Source organism: Glycine max, chromosome 7, assembly GCF_000004515.6.
Source record: "Glycine max cultivar Williams 82 chromosome 7, Glycine_max_v4.0, whole genome shotgun sequence".
NCBI classification, from domain to species: domain Eukaryota; kingdom Viridiplantae; phylum Streptophyta; class Magnoliopsida; order Fabales; family Fabaceae; genus Glycine; species Glycine max.
In genome coordinates, this window is record NC_038243.2 from 39098979 (window position 1) to 39116993 (window position 18015).

Sequence of the window (18015 nt, forward strand, 5' to 3'; positions counted from 1 at the left end):
TACATTAGAAAAAGTGAAATACGAATCCGAGAAAAAAAATATCATTATCATAGATGGTGGCCAGTTCCAGAAGCTGGAGGTCTTATGTTTTGCGAAGGATTACGACGAGATTGTCTCATATGTCGTATATGGTTGTCTTCATCATTAACAATTTGTTGATCTTGTGACACTAGAGTAATTGTAATCGTCGACGTAATGAGCAGAAGAAGTATCAGCCTCTTGTTGGTGATTTGATTGTTTCTGGTGAAAAGATGGAACGGCGCTATGGTACATACTTCTCAAATACGCTGCAACTGACTCTGGCGTACCAACGTCTACACCAAATAGATTGTTAATAAATTCTCCTTCTGTTGATGAATGACTGCGTGGTCCCCAGTCATGAATTTGCATATTGTCGATAACTGGGGAGCTCGGTACTTGAGTTGTATTCTGCCGTGCACCTTGTCGTTGTGGTTTTTGTGTAACGTTTGCCCAACATCTTTATTTTCTGCAACCCGTGGGTCTTGTAACTGTTGTGGCACTCAAAGATAAACAATGGCAAAATTTTGTCTGTACCATGGCAAAATATTCATCTGTAAGGGATGTATCACCCTGAACAAATTGGCTTAATAAGACTTTTTGACTATGTGCTCTCCATTTCGTGATTGATTGACTGTTTTTGAATTTCTTTGTGTTGGAGGACTAGGATGAGCTGAAATCCTACATCAGATAAAAATAAGAAAATTGAGTTTCATATAACTGAAAAAAAGATCGATAAATGATTTTGATTTAAGATGTGATGTTAAAGTTCACTTCTATGATTACTTATGATCCATTGGTTGTGTAAAAAGTTAAGGAAATACAACCTCTCCCATTCTTGAATCTTGAAAGGCATGTTGTGGCATAACCTCTATAAGTTATCCGGAGGAACTGTAAAATTAAGAGTGGTTATTAATTTCAAAATACATGAGAAGTAAGAAAGTAAACAAAGTAAATTTAATTATGACATTTTTTTACCTCTTGTATTAGGCTGAAACCATTACTTCTTGTATTAGGCTGTTGCTTGAAACAAAATATCGTTAACTACCTGTGGTAGATGATAATGGAAAGCTGGTAAGGAGAATATTTATTCCATCTTGTAACTTCAATTGTTATGCTTCTTCCAGTAGTGACTTTTGGTTATTGATTTTTCTCACATTCTGGTTAGGTTGGACTTATTACAAGGGGAAATATTGTTATATGTTAAGGAAGCTCTGCTATGAGAACATGCCAGGGAGTGGCGATAGTGTTTGAGAAACATTATTGAAATAGCTTTGGTTGCTGGTTGTGGCGGTGACAGTTAGTGTAACCTCTATATTATTAGCTACGGATAATGTATCTAGTTATATCTAGTGGATGTTTAGATTTTTACAAATGTATGACATGCCAAAGGAGGAGCTGAAGGTAACTTTTGATGGCCTTGTGAGGTCTTAGTGGTGGATAAAAGCCATAACTGACATTTTATGAGGTCGGAATAGATCATTTTGAGCCCTGTACTATAACCTTGATACTGTAAATTGCATAGGCTTTTAATTTATATGTAATTATGCCCTAGTCCTTTTTCATATTGGACTATTCACGATCTTCTTGAGTCTTGTCAGATAGGACAAACCAAACTTAGCCAAACAATCAGCCACTTGATTTCCTTCTCTTAAGGCATGATGCCATGAAATGCTACCTCCAAGCTCCAGGAACTTCAGTATCTCTTGAGTTAAACTAAAGCATGGATGGTAAGTAGGACATCCAGTAGTGAGCAATGTAATGGCTATTTGTGAGTCTGTTTCTACTTGAAACTATTGGAAACCACGACTTCAAGCAAACTATTGGAAGCCATGACAAAACAAAATCCAATATCAGCAGAGAATGAGAGAATAACATGACCCAAGGAATTCCTGAAAATTCCTCCAATTGCAGTTTTCTTTAAGTCACCATTGACTGCGCCATCACAATTTAGTTTGTAGCTCTCAATCGGAGGGTGAGTTCATGAAATAAATTTATTTTGAATCTTCTTGCGAGACTTCAAATTTAAGGCATTCTGAAACTGAATGCTAGATGCCACTGCATCTACTTGGCACCATATTTTTTAAACTATACCATGTGGCTGGAATTGGAAATTCTCAAAGAGAGTTTTATTTCTACACAGCCTCTTTTTCTTGTGTTTTTTGTGCGTACTTGGCATGAACATAAACTCTGTATAAAGGGACACTAACGTTGTCCCAATGAAGTATGAACTGAACGCTCTCTTCTCGTTTTTTTTTTGTTTCATTACAGCTTTCTTCTCTTATAATTCTAATCTTGTGTTGCCAATCTGCGAGCTTTAAGCTCCTGAATCAACGCCTCAGCATCGGCTTAAGATGTTCCACCTTTTTCCACAGCTCTTCTAGCTTTCTCTGCAATGTCTTTGACTCTTGTTCTCATCTCCTCTGCTTCTTCACTCTCCACCATCAACTTCTTCACATGAGATTAGACCATGTAGGCCTTATGTAGTGTAAATTGGTCGCACCCCTTGTGTGCTTATATGGGCATTAGAGAATTTTTGTTTTACATTTTATCTAGTTTTTTTTTTCCTACAATGCACGAGATATAGAGTTTGAGAATCTTTATTTATATTTTATTTTTTATTTAACAGTAAAGACAAACATAAACATCTATCAAATAATATAACGATTTTTACTTGATTTTTTTTTGTTTTTATACGATTCTACAATTTTATTTTAAATGTATTTGCTTTTACTCAATGAAACTGAAGAATTGAAAAATATTTATTAAGAAAATATTTGAAATATGCAAAATTACAATAAAATTAATACAACAAGTGTAATATTAAATTATGATAAACATACATAATAAAATCGAACAGTTTATTTAACATGTGTCATTTATTCAATGCAATTATCCAAGTGCAAAAATAGGCAAAATAATTATCATGAATTTTATTTGAATTTTTTTTATCCAATTAACGCCACAAATTTATCTTTAATTTGATTATCTTTATTTAATGAAAATGAACTATTGAGCAACACTCACTAAAATATGCAAAATCACATTAGGATCGGTATGTCAAGCGTAATATTTAATAAGTGCTATACATTAAATGTGATTTATTAAAGCGTGAAAATAAATACAGACAATTGTCAAATAATATGCCAAATTTTACTTGATTTTTATTTTCTCCATCCAATTAATGCCACAATTTTATCTTGGATGTTATTATTTTTATTGTCCCAATACAATTTGCTTAAGTGTAAAAATAGGTATAGAAAATTGTCAAAAAATCTGACAAAAATAATAAAAAAATCTATCTAATATAACAGCATGGGATAAACAAAGTGATTGAATATGTTTATTTGATTTTTTTTGGTATTGTATATGTGATTTTTCCAATCATAAAAATAGACATAGACTTCTTACTAACAATATGATAAATAATATTAATAAAATATTAAATTAAATATTATTTTTATTACTAATTAACAATTATACAGCGGTTTCTATATAAAAGAAATAAATAATTAGTTCATCAAAACCAACAAAAATAGTTAAATTAGTTTGAATAATTTTTTCAATAATGAATAAGGGATATACAAAAAATTTAAGCATAATTCATATAAAGTTGTATACATTAAAAGTCTCTTAATATAAAAAAGTTATGATTATAAAAATCAATTAATCATCCCAATGAATTTATCTTAGTATTTTTACCCGTGTTACAAATGAATATAAATAAATACAACATAAATAGAATATATAATAGATTAAAAATATAATTTTAATACTTTCAAACTATAATAGAATACAATAACTTTCAAAATAAAATGTTTTAATATAAATAATATAAACATCATTCATAAAAATTTATATACATTAAATTTAAATATAAATATATAAAATTAATTTTGATACAAAATAATTATTGTAAAGAAAATCAATCAAATATATTTGTCTTGGATATTGTGTGACAAATGAATATAAATATGGATTAATACCATATAAATAGAATACATAATAATTTAAAAATATAATTTTTATATTTTGAATTAAAAAATATAGGATATTTATATATAAAATGAAATTTAAAATCCATTCATAAAAAATATATAAATTTAATTTAAATATAAATATTTAAGAATCTCTTAACATAAAAAATTTAATGATTAAAAAAAATATATCAATGGATTTATCTTAGTATGGTTGCTTGTGTGATACAAGAATATAAACATGGATTAACACAACATAAATAAAAGATAATAATTTAAAAAATATAATTTTATATAATTTTAAATTAAACAACAGAAGAATAATGTTTTGATAAAAAAATAAACATCAATCATGTAAAAGTTGTGTACATTAAATTTAAATATAAATATACAAAAGTCTCTTGAAATGAAAAAATAATGATAATATAAAAAAGAAATCACCCAAATGAATTTGTCATAATATGTAGATAAGTTTTGTATTGAAATTGAACTCCGTTCATGTGATAAATTGTAAAGACAACTACCATTTGAACGGAAGATTCCCATAATTTGTCCTAGTATGGATGCAAGTGAAATAGATGGATATAAATATGGATTAACATAACATAAACAGAATATATAATAGTTTAAAAATTAAAAATTTTATACTTTCAAATTAAAAAAATAAAATTGAAGCATGTTTTGATAAAAAGAAATTTAAACATTATTTATATAAAAGTTGTATAAATTAAATTTAAATTTAAATTTAAATATCTAAGAGTTTCTTAGTATCCAAAAACTAGTGATTATAAGAAGATAATTATTTCAATGGATTTACTCTAGTATGGTTACTTGATGACAAATGGATATAAAGATGGATTGACGCAACATAAATAGATTATATAACTGTGTAAAAAATATAATATTTTTATACTTTCAGATTAAAAAAAAAGAAGGATCTTTTGTTCTAAAAAGAAATATAAACATTATTTATATAAATATCTAAGGGTCTCTTAACATAAAAAACAATGATTATAAAAAAAATCATCTAAATAGATTTTTCCTAATATGACTCCTGATGTCACAGATGGATATAAATATGATTAGTGTAACATAAATAGAATATATAATAGTTAAAAAATATATTTTTCATACTTTTAAATAAAATAAAATGAAAAATGTTTTGATAATAAGAACGTGAAGATCATCAAACCTTCCCTATGACTCTTCAAATTCATTTAAGATTGTTGGAGAAAAGGAGAAAAACTAGGGAATCACACGCACTCAAAAATGATGAGATGAATATTATTGAAAAAAAACTGAATTACACATTAGACCATTTATATAGTCTAAGTACAGATTCCTTGACACGTCAACTAATAGACTTAACAAACTCACACCTATATTATATCTAATATATTATGAATTACAACTATAGCACCCCCTTAATTCAGAATCTCTATAAATGTCACTCCAAGCTTGTCTCTCAATACTATGAATCTGTTCATCTTCAAGCCTTTTGTGAGAATATCCGCAAGTTGCATTTCAGTACTGCAGTACTTCAAGTCAAGTTGTTTTTTGCTCACCTTTTCACGAAGAAAGTGAAATCTTGTCTCTATGTGTTTTGATCTTCCGTGTACTATTGGATTCATGGCCAAGCTGATAGTGGATTTGCTGTCCACATACAATTCGACTGGCCTCTAAATTTCTATCTTCTATTCTTCAAGTAAAGAGTCTAGCCATAGTGCTTGGCATGCAGCATAGCATGCTGCAATGTACTCAACCTCGCAGGAAGATAATGCTACTACATGTTGTTTCTTTGAACACCAGCTTATTGGTGCACCTAGGAACTTGAAGAGATATCCCGTAGTGCTTTTGTTTTCCACCTTGTCTCCACACCAGTCCGAGTCTGAGAAACCCATCAACATAGTTGTAGATTCTGAAATTCCAACCAGGTCTGTGAAAGCAGTTTGATCAGAATCCTTAGTAAATAGAACACCATAGCTGAGTGTTCCTTTGAGATATCTCAAAATTCTCTTAGCAACAGCCCAATGAGAGGCTTTAGGATTGTCCATAAACCTATTAATTAGACCAACTGCAAAAGAAATGTCTGGTCTTGTGTTGCAGAGGTATCTCAATGACCCTGCGACCTACTTGAATAGGGTACTATCCATTGACTTTTTTTGACTCATCTTTCACTAATCTCAAGCCTGGGTCAACTGGAGTGGATGCTGGGTTGTAGCTCATCATCTTATATCTCTTTAGCAGGTCTGTTGCATACTTCTGTTGGTGCATAATCAGAATTCCTTTGGCTTCCTTGAACTTAATTCCAAGGAAATAAGACAATACCCCCAGGTCTGTCATCTCAAATTCAAACTTCAAACTCCTCTTGAATCTCTATATATGAGTCTGATTACTCTATGTGATCAATAGATCATCAACATACAAGCACAAAATTATCAGATCATCTTTGTCACTCTTCTTTACATAAACTCCATATTCCTTCTCACACTTATGGAAACCTTGTTTGACAAGAAAGGAATCTATTCTCTTGTTCTAGGCCCTTGGAGCTTGCTTTAGGCCATATAAAGTCTTGTATAACCTGAATACCTTGTCTTCTTCACCCTTGATCTTAAACCTAGGAGGTTGTTTCACAAAGACCTCCTCTTCCAAAGTACCATTGAGGAATGCCGACTTTACATCAAGCTGGTATAGGGGCCAATCTCTACTGTGGGCTAGGGCTATCACTAACCTTATGGTTTCTAGCCTAGCTACTGGAGCAAACACTTCTGAATAATCCAAACCAGCTCTTTGAAGGAATCCTCTTGCAACTAGCCTTGCTTTATGCTTGGCAACAATTCCATCAGGCTTTAATTTCACCTTAAACACCCATTTCACATCTATTGGAGACTTGTTTGGAGGTAAGTTAACAAATTTCCAGATCTAATTTCTTTCAATTGCTCTCAATTCCTCTTCCATTGCAGCTTTCCAATTATCTTGTTGTAGTGCATCTTTGTGATCAATTGGTTCAGTGTTTGCCAAAAAGGAAAAATGCACAAACTCACTTGCTTTCCTCTTTGCTTCTACCTTCTTTTCTTCATCTGCCATTGCAGCATGCCCAAGGATGTTAGGCATATCAACATGATAATCTTTATACTTCAAAGGCAGGTGCTTGTCTCTCTATGGTCTTTGATGCAGAGCAACAAGTTCCTCATGATCAACTCCTATTTCTGCTGCTTCACTGAGTCCAGTCTCATTGTTCTCATCTCCAAACAGGGTGTTGATAGTGCACTCCTCTTCTAGTCCCAAGATCCATCTTCGTCAATCACAACATCTTTATTGATGAAGATCTTATGAGTTAAAGGATCATACAACCTATAGGCACCTATTGGATGATATCCAACCAGTATCATAGGTACACTTTTGTCCTGAAGCTTTTTCCTCCTTTCATCAGGCACATGCTTGAAACACAGTGACCTAAACACTCTTAAATGCTTCACTGTAGGCTTCCTTCATGTCCATACTTCTTCAGGCACTCTATCTTTTAGCTTCTTTGTGGGACACTTATTCAAAATATATGTTGTAGTGGACACTTCTTCTCCCCATAAAGTTGATGGCAAATGCTTCTCTTTCAACATATACCTTGCCATGTTCATCACTATCCTATTCCTCCTTTCAGCCAAACCATTATGCTGAGAAGTATAAGGAACAATGATCTTGTGTATTATACCATGATTAGTACAGAAAAATTCAAAATCATTAGATGTGTACTCTCCTCCAGCATCAGTTCTAATGATTTTGATTGACTTTCCACTTAGATTTTCACTCAACACTTTGAACTCTTTGAAAATAGGGGGCACTTCACTTTTGGCTTTAATTAGGTATAACCACATCATTCTACTAAACTCATCAATAAAGGTTACAAAATATTTGTTACCTCCCATTGAAGACACTTCTAGTGGGCCATATACATCAGAGTGAACAACTCCTAGCACTTCAGTTGGTCTTGTGGGTGATTCTGATTTGAAAAAGTTCCTCGGTTGCTTGCTTGTTAAGCATCTCTCACAAATCTTATCAGGAACTCTGATCCTGGGCAAGCCCTCAACTAACTTTAGTGACTGAAGTTGATTCAGTCCCTTGAAATTCAAATGCCTAAGTCTTGAATGCCAAAGCCAGCTCTCATCTTCATTGGCAGTTGATGCCAGACACTGCACATCAGCATTATTCATGTTCACCTGAAAAGTTCTATTTTTGGACAATGGGACTTTAAACACTTTCACATCACTTGGATCTAGCAAATCTAGAAACTTGTTCTTCAAGGATGCTGAAAATCCTTTCTCAAGAAGTTGGCCAAAGCTCATCAGATTACACCTGATATCTGGCACATACATCACCTCTTCTATTATTGCAAGGCTTCCATTACTCTTTCTGAAAGCAACATTCCCAATTCCCACACTTTTGATAGTACTGTGATCTGCAAACTTTATAGTGCATTTCTTACTGTCATCAAGACTCACTAGCCAACTCAAATTACAAGTCATGTGATTTGAGAAACCAGTGTCCAAATACCATGTTTTTGAATCTCCACTATCGGTAAAGTTGCAGGTGGTTGTCATTAATACAACTGCTTTTCCATCTGAATAACTTTCACTATCATCCTGTTGCTTTGCTTGTGCCATATGAGCCTCATTTTTATAGTATTTCTTCTTTTTCTCTCTTACATTTGCACTTCCACATTCATTTTCAAAGTGTCCCCAACCTTGACAATTTTAGCTTCTGATCTTACTCTTGTCAAACTTTCTTTTTCCACCCTTATTACTTGATCCTGGTTCCCTTTTCTCATATATGATTCTGATTGATCCTGATCAGAATCAGTATGATCATGTTTGCCTTGAAACAATTACCGTACAAAAACTTGGACCTCAATGATCCAGTGTCTTCATACAACATCCTTGAAACACAAGACGCCTTTGACATTTATACTTCATACACACAACTATTATCTGAAAATGATTCTTTTTTTGATACCCAACAAACCTCCTTTGACCAACAAAACCATCCTTCATCCCCGTTTATGTCACCCTCACAACAACCACAAACACAAACATCAAACCGAAATGAACATTCCATCGCTAACAAAGATCCCATTATACGAGGAAAACATGGATGATTTTAGTGAGGATGAAGATCAATAGTTCTTTGATCACATCAATCACCAACGCGATGACGACGAGGGTGTTGGTGGACCACCTAGGTGTTCGGTAGACTTGAACCTTGACCACCTACCACACTACATTGATCGAGATCATTTCGTTCAGCAACAACATAATGTACAACCACCAACTGGTGCACTTAAGGTTGGCATGAACTTCGATGAAAAAGCACAATGTATTCGAGCAGTTAAAGAATGCAACATCAAAAATTATTTTGATTGCAGAACAATATATTATGACCACAGAAGGCTAAACTTTGTGTGTAAATCACATGAAAATGGTTGTACATGAAGCTTAGGCACATGCAATTCAAAGAGGTATAAGAAATGTATTATCAAGAGTATCAGAGGTCATCACACTTGTCTCGCGCCAATGCTTAGACAAGATCATCGGCAACTCGACAAACACATCATAACATAAATCATACAACCAATTGTCAAAACAAACCTAATTGTCTCCATCAAGACGTTGATTGCAGAGATCAAAACGTTGATGAGTTATACCCCATCCTACAAAAAGACATGATTAGCAAAGCAAAGAGTGTTGGAGATGATTCATGTTAACAGGGAAGAATCATGTGTCAAGCTACCAAAACTTTTAGGAGCTTTGCAATCTTGTGTTCCTGGGACTGTGGTAGCTTCTCAAACAAAATCTGTGTTTGAGGGAGGAGAAATCGTATCGGGCAAAAACATGCTTAAAAAAACGTGTCTTTTGGTCATTTGATCCATGCATTAATGGGTTTGCATATTGCAAAACCATAGTACAAGTAGATGATACATGTTTTTAGGGAAAGTATACTGACACATTGTTGATGCACAAGATGAAGCTAACCATATCTTCTCGATTGCCTATGCCATTGTAGAATGGGAGACAACTTCAGTGTGGGGTTTTTCCTAAAGAATTTGATAAGACATGTTATTTGAATATGTGTTTATTTTGAACTTGCAGTAACACCAACCAACAAAGGTAGCCAAAAGTGACATAAAATTGAATTCTGCCATTCCTAATCTCTGGTGAAAAGAAAACTCCTAAACAAGTATGAAACCCTCTCCATAATGTTGTGCAATTACTCCACTAAAATTATGCACCCTTTCCATAGGAAAACATATTAAAGCAATAGAAAAATCCTTATATACCTAACGGTGCCCCTAGCTGACTGGCTGCATCAAGATTTCAGCCCTTAGAACCAAAATAGGTACCAACCTGTAAAATAGAATTATTTTAGAATAAACCATCTATTTGATTTTGATTTCTCAAGTATCATATTTTTTTTCTAAACTCTTTGCACCAAGGGCTATCTCACAAAGCTCATACTTTTCAATAATGCCTTCTTGGGTCCAATTCCAGCAAGCCTATCAACATGTCCTTCACTCGTTTGTGTTCTAATTCAGAACAATTTTCTTAATGGGACAATTCCAAACACCCCTTAATTATAAGTTCCTACAACAACCCAAGTAACTTATGGGTTCAGGGCACATCCCATTTCTTTTACCTGCGCCACATTGCACAAAATTTTCTTCATGGTAACTCAAACTACAAACGTTTAAAGAAACCACTCATACTGGCGGGTGAGAATCTATTTTATTTCTTCGTTAAACTTTACTTTCAATCAAATTTCATAACATAATAGATTGATTGAATATTTACAAGTTACGCAAACATGGAGAAGATGCATTAACAACATCTTGGGGATATTCGTGCGAATAAGCCAAGTGCAGTTGAATGGCTTGATCAGTTACCCAAATTTTTTTGGTACAATGCTTCGATGTGGGAAATGTTGGGGACATATGAGCACAAATTTGTCTAAGTGTGTTAATTCCATGTTAAAAAATGTAAGACATTTGTCAGTGTCATTGTTGGTTGAGGAGACGTACTTCAAGACCGCACAACTCTTTGCTATTAGAGGCCGACAAACTCAAGCAATGATCAACTCCGGCTTATCCCGAAGTCAGTCTCTAAGGCAACAAATAGCGGTCAACAAGAATCAAATACACATTGTAAACGAATTCGACAGACACAACCACACCACACATTTATTGTAACAGAGACCCAATCTCCACTTCAAACACCCAGACCACATGGAAGGAAAGGTTTAGGGTAATGTTACAATCCCAAAAGTGTGATTGTGGTGAATATCAGGCTAAACACTTACCGTGTTCTTACGTCATGCCTGCTTGTAAATCTGTCAGTGCTGATCCCATGAACTATATGCCCCTCTGTTCACCTTACAACACATTTTGCACGTCTACAACTTCTTTGGTTTACTGCTACACAAATTAATGTGTGGCAAGAATATGAAGGAGATCAATGAGGTCCTGATCCAAGTAGAAAGAGTTTCGCAAATGGTCGTCCGGTTTCAACTCACATTCCAACTGAGATGGACGAAGACGAGAATGAACGGAAAAGTAGAAAAAATGTGGAATTTGCTGACAAAAGAGACGTAACAAAAACAACAATTGTCTCAACATGTCTTCATCTTAAGTTTTTCCTTAACCAAATGTGATTGTTTAAGTATTTTATTTATAATATAGTATAATGTTCTTCTATAAATAAATTGTTAAACAAAAATTATTATCATTTAAAAAAAATCTAATGACATAAACAAACAATTTATATTTAGTAAAATAATAATATTAAAATTTTTAATTTTTTTACTAAAGCAAATATATTATTAGACAAAATTCATATTTTTTTAAAAAATAAAATGTTAACTTAAAAAAATTTCTTATATAAATTAAATAATATAAGAAAAGTAGTTATATTCAATAATATCATTTTCTTATTAAAAAATTATTTTAATAAAAAAGTATTTTTAAAATCAATTTAAAATATATTTATATAATATAATATTGTATTATTTTAGTAATTTAAATTAAAATAAAAAAGAATCACCGGATGGAAGTCGGGGTGGCCAGACCCGACTTCCCAAAGATGTTGCAAAGTAGTGTATATTGAGTATTCTTTTTCTAAGTAGGTGCATTTTGAGATAAAGTTGGAGAGAGAATGTGTACTTCTGTAAAAAAAATTTATTTTTTGTTATTTATTATTGTTATATATTTTTGAATGCAAAATAGATCATAATTTTGTACTGTAAGTGTTGAGAATACTTCTATGTAACTATCATTTTCTTCATTGTTTGTTTCAATATGGTATCTATTTAAATGAATATCTTTGACACTTAACAAGTTTCTATGAGACTTGGAAGAATATAATGCATTGTCAATGTGTAACTTAGTTCCTCCAAGTAACAATATATTGGCTTTACCAAAGCCTTCAATAATATTTGTACTTCTAGATATAATACTAACACAAACTTCTTGCATTACTAGGAGAAAAATTCATTTTTCTTGTGGATTGTATAAGTTGTTTTCATTGTTAGTAAGACATCTTCGTTATTGATGTTATTGCCAATATTCATTCTTAACAAAAAAAAGGAGTATAAAAAAATCAATATACAGAAACCAAATTGAAAGATAACAAAACTTATATATTGCTTTGAAAAGAAAAACACATATAAAGCCCAATAAAATTATTTAAGTCCAATAAAGTCAAATAACAACAAAGTACCAAAAGTTCAAAAACATATAAAGTTCAAACTATTCTACTAAAGAATAAAGTTCAATAACAAAATTATCTCTTGACACTTTCATCACCAACAAGGTGATCAATATTGCTATTCGGATCAACAAAGAAATCAACAACATCTAGGTGAGTAGCATCCATACGACCATAATTAGAATCACCATTTTCAATAAAAATATATTCTTAAAAGAATTTATTTATAATTCATTTGACAATCAAGACTTATGTAACTAGTTGAGAAAAAAATTTATAATAGGTCCATAAATTAGAAATATGTAATACAAAAAAAATAGAAATGTAAGAAATTGAGTTAATCGAAATAGGAAACATAAATGAAAATATATGAGAAATAAAATAAAAATGAAGGTGTTTGATTTAAGAGAAATGAGAAAAAAAAAGGTGCATAACAATATATAAGAAATATAGTAAAAATATGTGGATTCCATAATTATTTCTGCATACCAGACACACTCACTTTTTTTTTCTTCTATTTCTTTCTTCTCCTAGCCTCCCTATTTCTCAATTACCAAACAAAGGTAGATGTTGTGACTTTTTTTTTAAGCTCAAAACAATTGGTGTTTTTAAATTTTAAAGTCTAATTAATATTTTTTTCAAATATATCCTTATTTAATATCTCACGTAAACATTAAAGATTATTAAATAAGGCCATTTAGTTTAAATTTAATATTTTACTTCTATTAAATATATTTTTTTAATTTATATGCATTAACTTTAAACATCTAAACATATGAGAAGGGGGTTGTAATGTGTAACGTACAAGTTTCTTATTTTAATTTAGAAAACAATTACTCCCTCCTTTTTATTTCTTTTGATATTTAAGGTTATTGTACATCATTTATGAAATATTTAATAGAACTAAAACATTGTTATAATTGAACTACATTGTCTCTATTTAATACATTCATTTTTTATCCATGTACCACTAAGTGGGTATTAATTATGGGTGTATTTGAATAAAAAAAACATTAATTAGACTTTAAGATTCTAAAGTACCAAAAGTTTCGAGAAAAAAAAATAAAAGGTTGTTATAATTAAACTACATTGTCTCTATTTAATACATTGATTTTTTATCCATGTACCACTAAGTGAGTATTAATTATGGGTGTATTTGAATAAAAAAACATTAATTAGACTTTAAGATTCTAAAGTACCAAAAGTTTCGAGAAAAAAAATAAAAGGCTAAAACATAAATATATATAGAGAGAGAGGAAGGAGAGAGTGCTGTTTTCTCTCTTATAATCAAGTAAGCCTATTTCCAATTTCCAATGAATAAAAAAAGGTTGTTTGGTTTTTTGTTTGGAATGTTCCAAACTCATTTTAGCGGGTAAAGTACCGTGACATGTTTGAGTATCATCAAAAGTACGTTTGTACATTAAAATTTTTCCTTTAAACTCAATTATGTAGAAGTGAGACTTTAGTTGCTTTCACAGACTTAAATTTAACTCAAATTTGAATTTGCAAATTTTAATGCAAGCATGTAAACATCAAAAAGTTCTTTGTAAAAAATTACAATCAACACAAATAATTTAACATGAAGTTATTTTATTAATTAATATTACATCTATTTCTATATATAAGAAAAATTAAATAATAATATTCTTTGTTCCAAATTATAAGAAACGTAGGTCCTCTTTTAAATATATTAATTGTTAATTTTCTTTTATAATCCTAATTTATTTTGAAGTCTATTAATGAGATATGACACATTTTTTATGAAAGTGAATGCATTATTGATCTATTAATAATATAACTGGTTAAAAAATACTCATTACATTATAAATAGTGTCATTATATCTGACATTGTTTAAACCAATTAATTCTATAGATATTTTTTAACATAATTTAAATTTATAATAATATTAATTATATTAAACTAATTTAAATACTTTTATTAATTTTAATGAATTAAATATTTTTTTTATATATAAAAAGAGGTAAACTTATTCAAATCCTTTTTAATATGTAGGAATTGAATGGAAGACCATACTAAAAGATTTACCCTACTCACTTATTAAACATCTTCATAATCTTATTCATGTTAGACAAGTAACCTCAGATATCTTAAGAAGGGGGTTGAATTAAGATATTACAAACTATTTCCCCAATTAAAATTCTATTTCACTTTCTATTCAAGTTACAAATTCCCTTAACAATGAACTTCTTAAATATTGATTCAAATAGAACAATCTGAATATAAATATAAAACAATAATAAATAAAAGAGTTTAAGAGAAGAGAAAGTGCAAACTCAGATTTATACTAGTTCGGTCACACCCTTCTGCCTACGTCCAGTCCCCAAGCAACCCGCTTGAGAGTTCCACTATCTTGTAAAATCCTTTTACAAGTTCTGAACACACAAGGACAATCCTTCCTTTGTGTTCATAATTCTTTTACAGCAAGAGACCTTCGGTCTCTTAATCCCTTAGAGAATTAGAAAGAGAAGAAGAATGAATCTCTCTTGAAAGAGATAGATTTTACAATCTGAGCACTCAAATGATTCCTTAATGAATTGCAATTGGATTGACCAAAGAATTCTTAAGAGGATAAAATGATTTTGCTCTTTGAGAGAATAAACACTTGTTATTTTGAAAAACTCTGAGCAAATTCGTGTTCTAAGTCACATATATATAGACCATTGGTGGTCATGTAAAAACCATTTGAGAAGTTGTGACTCTTAGAAATATTTTTCTGAAAATCTTGTCAGATAATCGATTACAAGATTTGTGTAATCGATTACAGCTTTTAAAATTTGAATTAAAACATTTATTAACTGCTGGTAATCGATTACCAATATTGTGTAATCGATTACACAGTCTAAAATTTGAATTCAAATATTTAACAGCTGTTGCAAATCATTTTTTGCCACTGGTAATCGATTACATCCTTTGGTAATCGATTACCAGAGAGTAAATCTCTTGAAAAACACTTTTTAACTTAAATTACTTAGCCAAACCTTTTGCTATATCAATTATGAATTCCCTTCCTAAAATACTAGTGATCATCTTGATGTTGTGTCTTGTATTCTTGAATCATTGTCTTTAATTTAATCTTGAAAAGCGCATTTGCATCATTTGCATCAAATCATCATGATCATCATCAAAACACCAAAGACATTTGCTTCTACAATTCAAATATCTAAAAATAATTGAAATAGAATTTGGTAAGAGAATATACTTTATTACTAAAAATATTTTAAAGAAAAAAAAAACACTGGGTTATTGTAATTTGTAAAGAAGATTTAAAACATTTTTTTTTACTAAATCTGCTTTTTTTCCCTATCAGTGGCAATCATATTTTATAATTACGATTCCTCTTTCTCATTCAGTTCCATTTTTCTCTAAATCACCCCTACTGTTTCTTATAAACTCACATGTCAAATTAAATATCTCAAATATTTTTAAAAATAAATTCAAGGTCTGACATTAATAAATGGAGCACGAGAAAGTGGACCAAGGCAGCATTTACAGTCTCCAGGATCTGTGGCTGGGTCTTGGGATACGTGTGACCCTTCTCAATTCCTCTGTCCCTTGCTAACTTCTCCTATCTTCCGCAGTAGTACTACTACTATCACAAGCCATAATAATTAAGGCACTTCTCACCAGTAGTAACTATTACTTAGAGGGAGAGAGAGGTTTTAGAGAAGAAGAAACAATCTCCAAAGAAACATAACAACAACAACAATCAATCAATCAAATCTCTTTTCCTCGTACAAAATGAAGAACAACAACAACACCAAGCTCATCCTCCTCCACAAACAAACCCTAACACCCAACACCGCCGCTTCAACACTCTTCTCTTCCCACCGTCTCTGGCTCTTTTTCTTCTTCCTCCTCTTCTCCACCCTCCTCTTCACCTGGACCCTCATCTCAACCACAATCTCCTCCACTTCAACCAGCTCCTCCGCCGTTACCTCCCCTCTCCCACCCTCCGTCACAAAGGCACTCCTCCACTACGCCGCCGCCGCCAACTCCTCCACCAAACCCATGTCCCCCGCCGAAATCTCCGCCGTCTCCACCTCCCTCCTCCGCCTCCCCCCGCGCCCCAACCTCCTCGTCTTCGGCCTCACCCACGAGTCCCTCCTCTGGGCCGCCCTCAACCACCGCGGCGGCCGCACCGTCTTCCTCGACGAGAACGAATACGCCATCTCCAAGTTCGAGTCTTCCAACCCCGGCGTCGAAGCCTACGACATTCAATTCACGACGAAAGTCAGCGAATACCCAAAACTCCTCTCCCAGGCCCAATCCCAGGCCCAAAACGACTGCAGGCCCGTCCAGAACCTCTTGTTCTCCGAATGCAAGCTTGCAATCAACGACTTACCTAACCACATCTACCAGGTTGCGTGGGATGTTATTCTCGTTGACGGGCCAAAAGGGTATTTTCCGGCGGCCCCAGGGCGGATGGCGCCGATCTTCACGGCGGCGGTGCTTGCCCGGAGTAAAATATCCGGCGGCGAGACCCACGTGTTCGTGCATGACTTCGGGAGAGAGGTGGAAAGGGTTTTCAGCGAGGAGTTTCTGTGCAAGGAAAATTTGGTTGAGTTGGTGGATTCGTTGGGGCACTTCGTTGTTAAGAGTGAGGCTCACGACGGAGAAAGCGCTGTTTTCTGTAAAAACTCGTCGTCGAAGGTTGTCGGCGACGAAGAGGACTAGGATTATGCTTGGGCTCCAGAGAATGTGTAAAATTATCTTTTTTTATATAAATATTTTTAATAGAAAGGAACCAAGGAAATGCAATTTAATTTAGGCATTATAGCAAGGGGCCCGCTTTTCTCCCCAAAAAGGGGTGAGGAATGTGAAATTGTGAATGATTCTTTTGAATATATTTTTAAATTTTGAATAAATATTTATTTTGATTCTTGAAAATTTTAAAAATTTAAACTGAAAATTTTTAATTTAATTTTTTAATGTAAAAATATTTGACAGATTAATTTTATGGAGAATTTAATAACAAATTAATTTTGAAATTTAATTTATTATTAAATTAATTTGTAAATAATATTTTAATAATCAAATGATTTCACACATTTTATATATTTTTTTATATTTAAAAATTAAATTTGAATTTTTTAACTTTTTCAGATATATTAATTTGTTACTAAAATAGGTATTTTTCCTGAAATTTGAATTTAAAATTATATCTGCATGGTCCATGACTATGATGGTGTGCTTGTTGGTTTCCCTTGAAACTTGAAGTTGCAGGCGAGAAAATTAAATTGGGCGGGAGCGT

General features: G+C 32.2%; 1 protein-coding gene across 1 annotated transcript; it reads left to right on the forward strand.

The window, feature by feature from the left end:
- The first annotated feature begins 16168 nt into the window (after nucleotides 1-16168).
- Nucleotides 16169-17500, forward strand: LOC100812777 (protein IRX15-LIKE). The gene has a single exon (XM_003528474.5). The coding sequence runs from the start codon at nucleotides 16503-16505 to the stop codon at nucleotides 17436-17438; it is 936 nt and encodes a 311-aa protein (XP_003528522.1). The 5' UTR covers nucleotides 16169-16502; the 3' UTR covers nucleotides 17439-17500.
- The last annotated feature ends 515 nt before the right edge of the window (nucleotides 17501-18015 follow it).

Coding starts and splice junctions, on each gene's coding strand:
- LOC100812777 (XM_003528474.5), top strand. CDS start 16,503: ATGAAGAACAACAACAACACCAAGCTCATCCTCCTCCACAAACAAACC.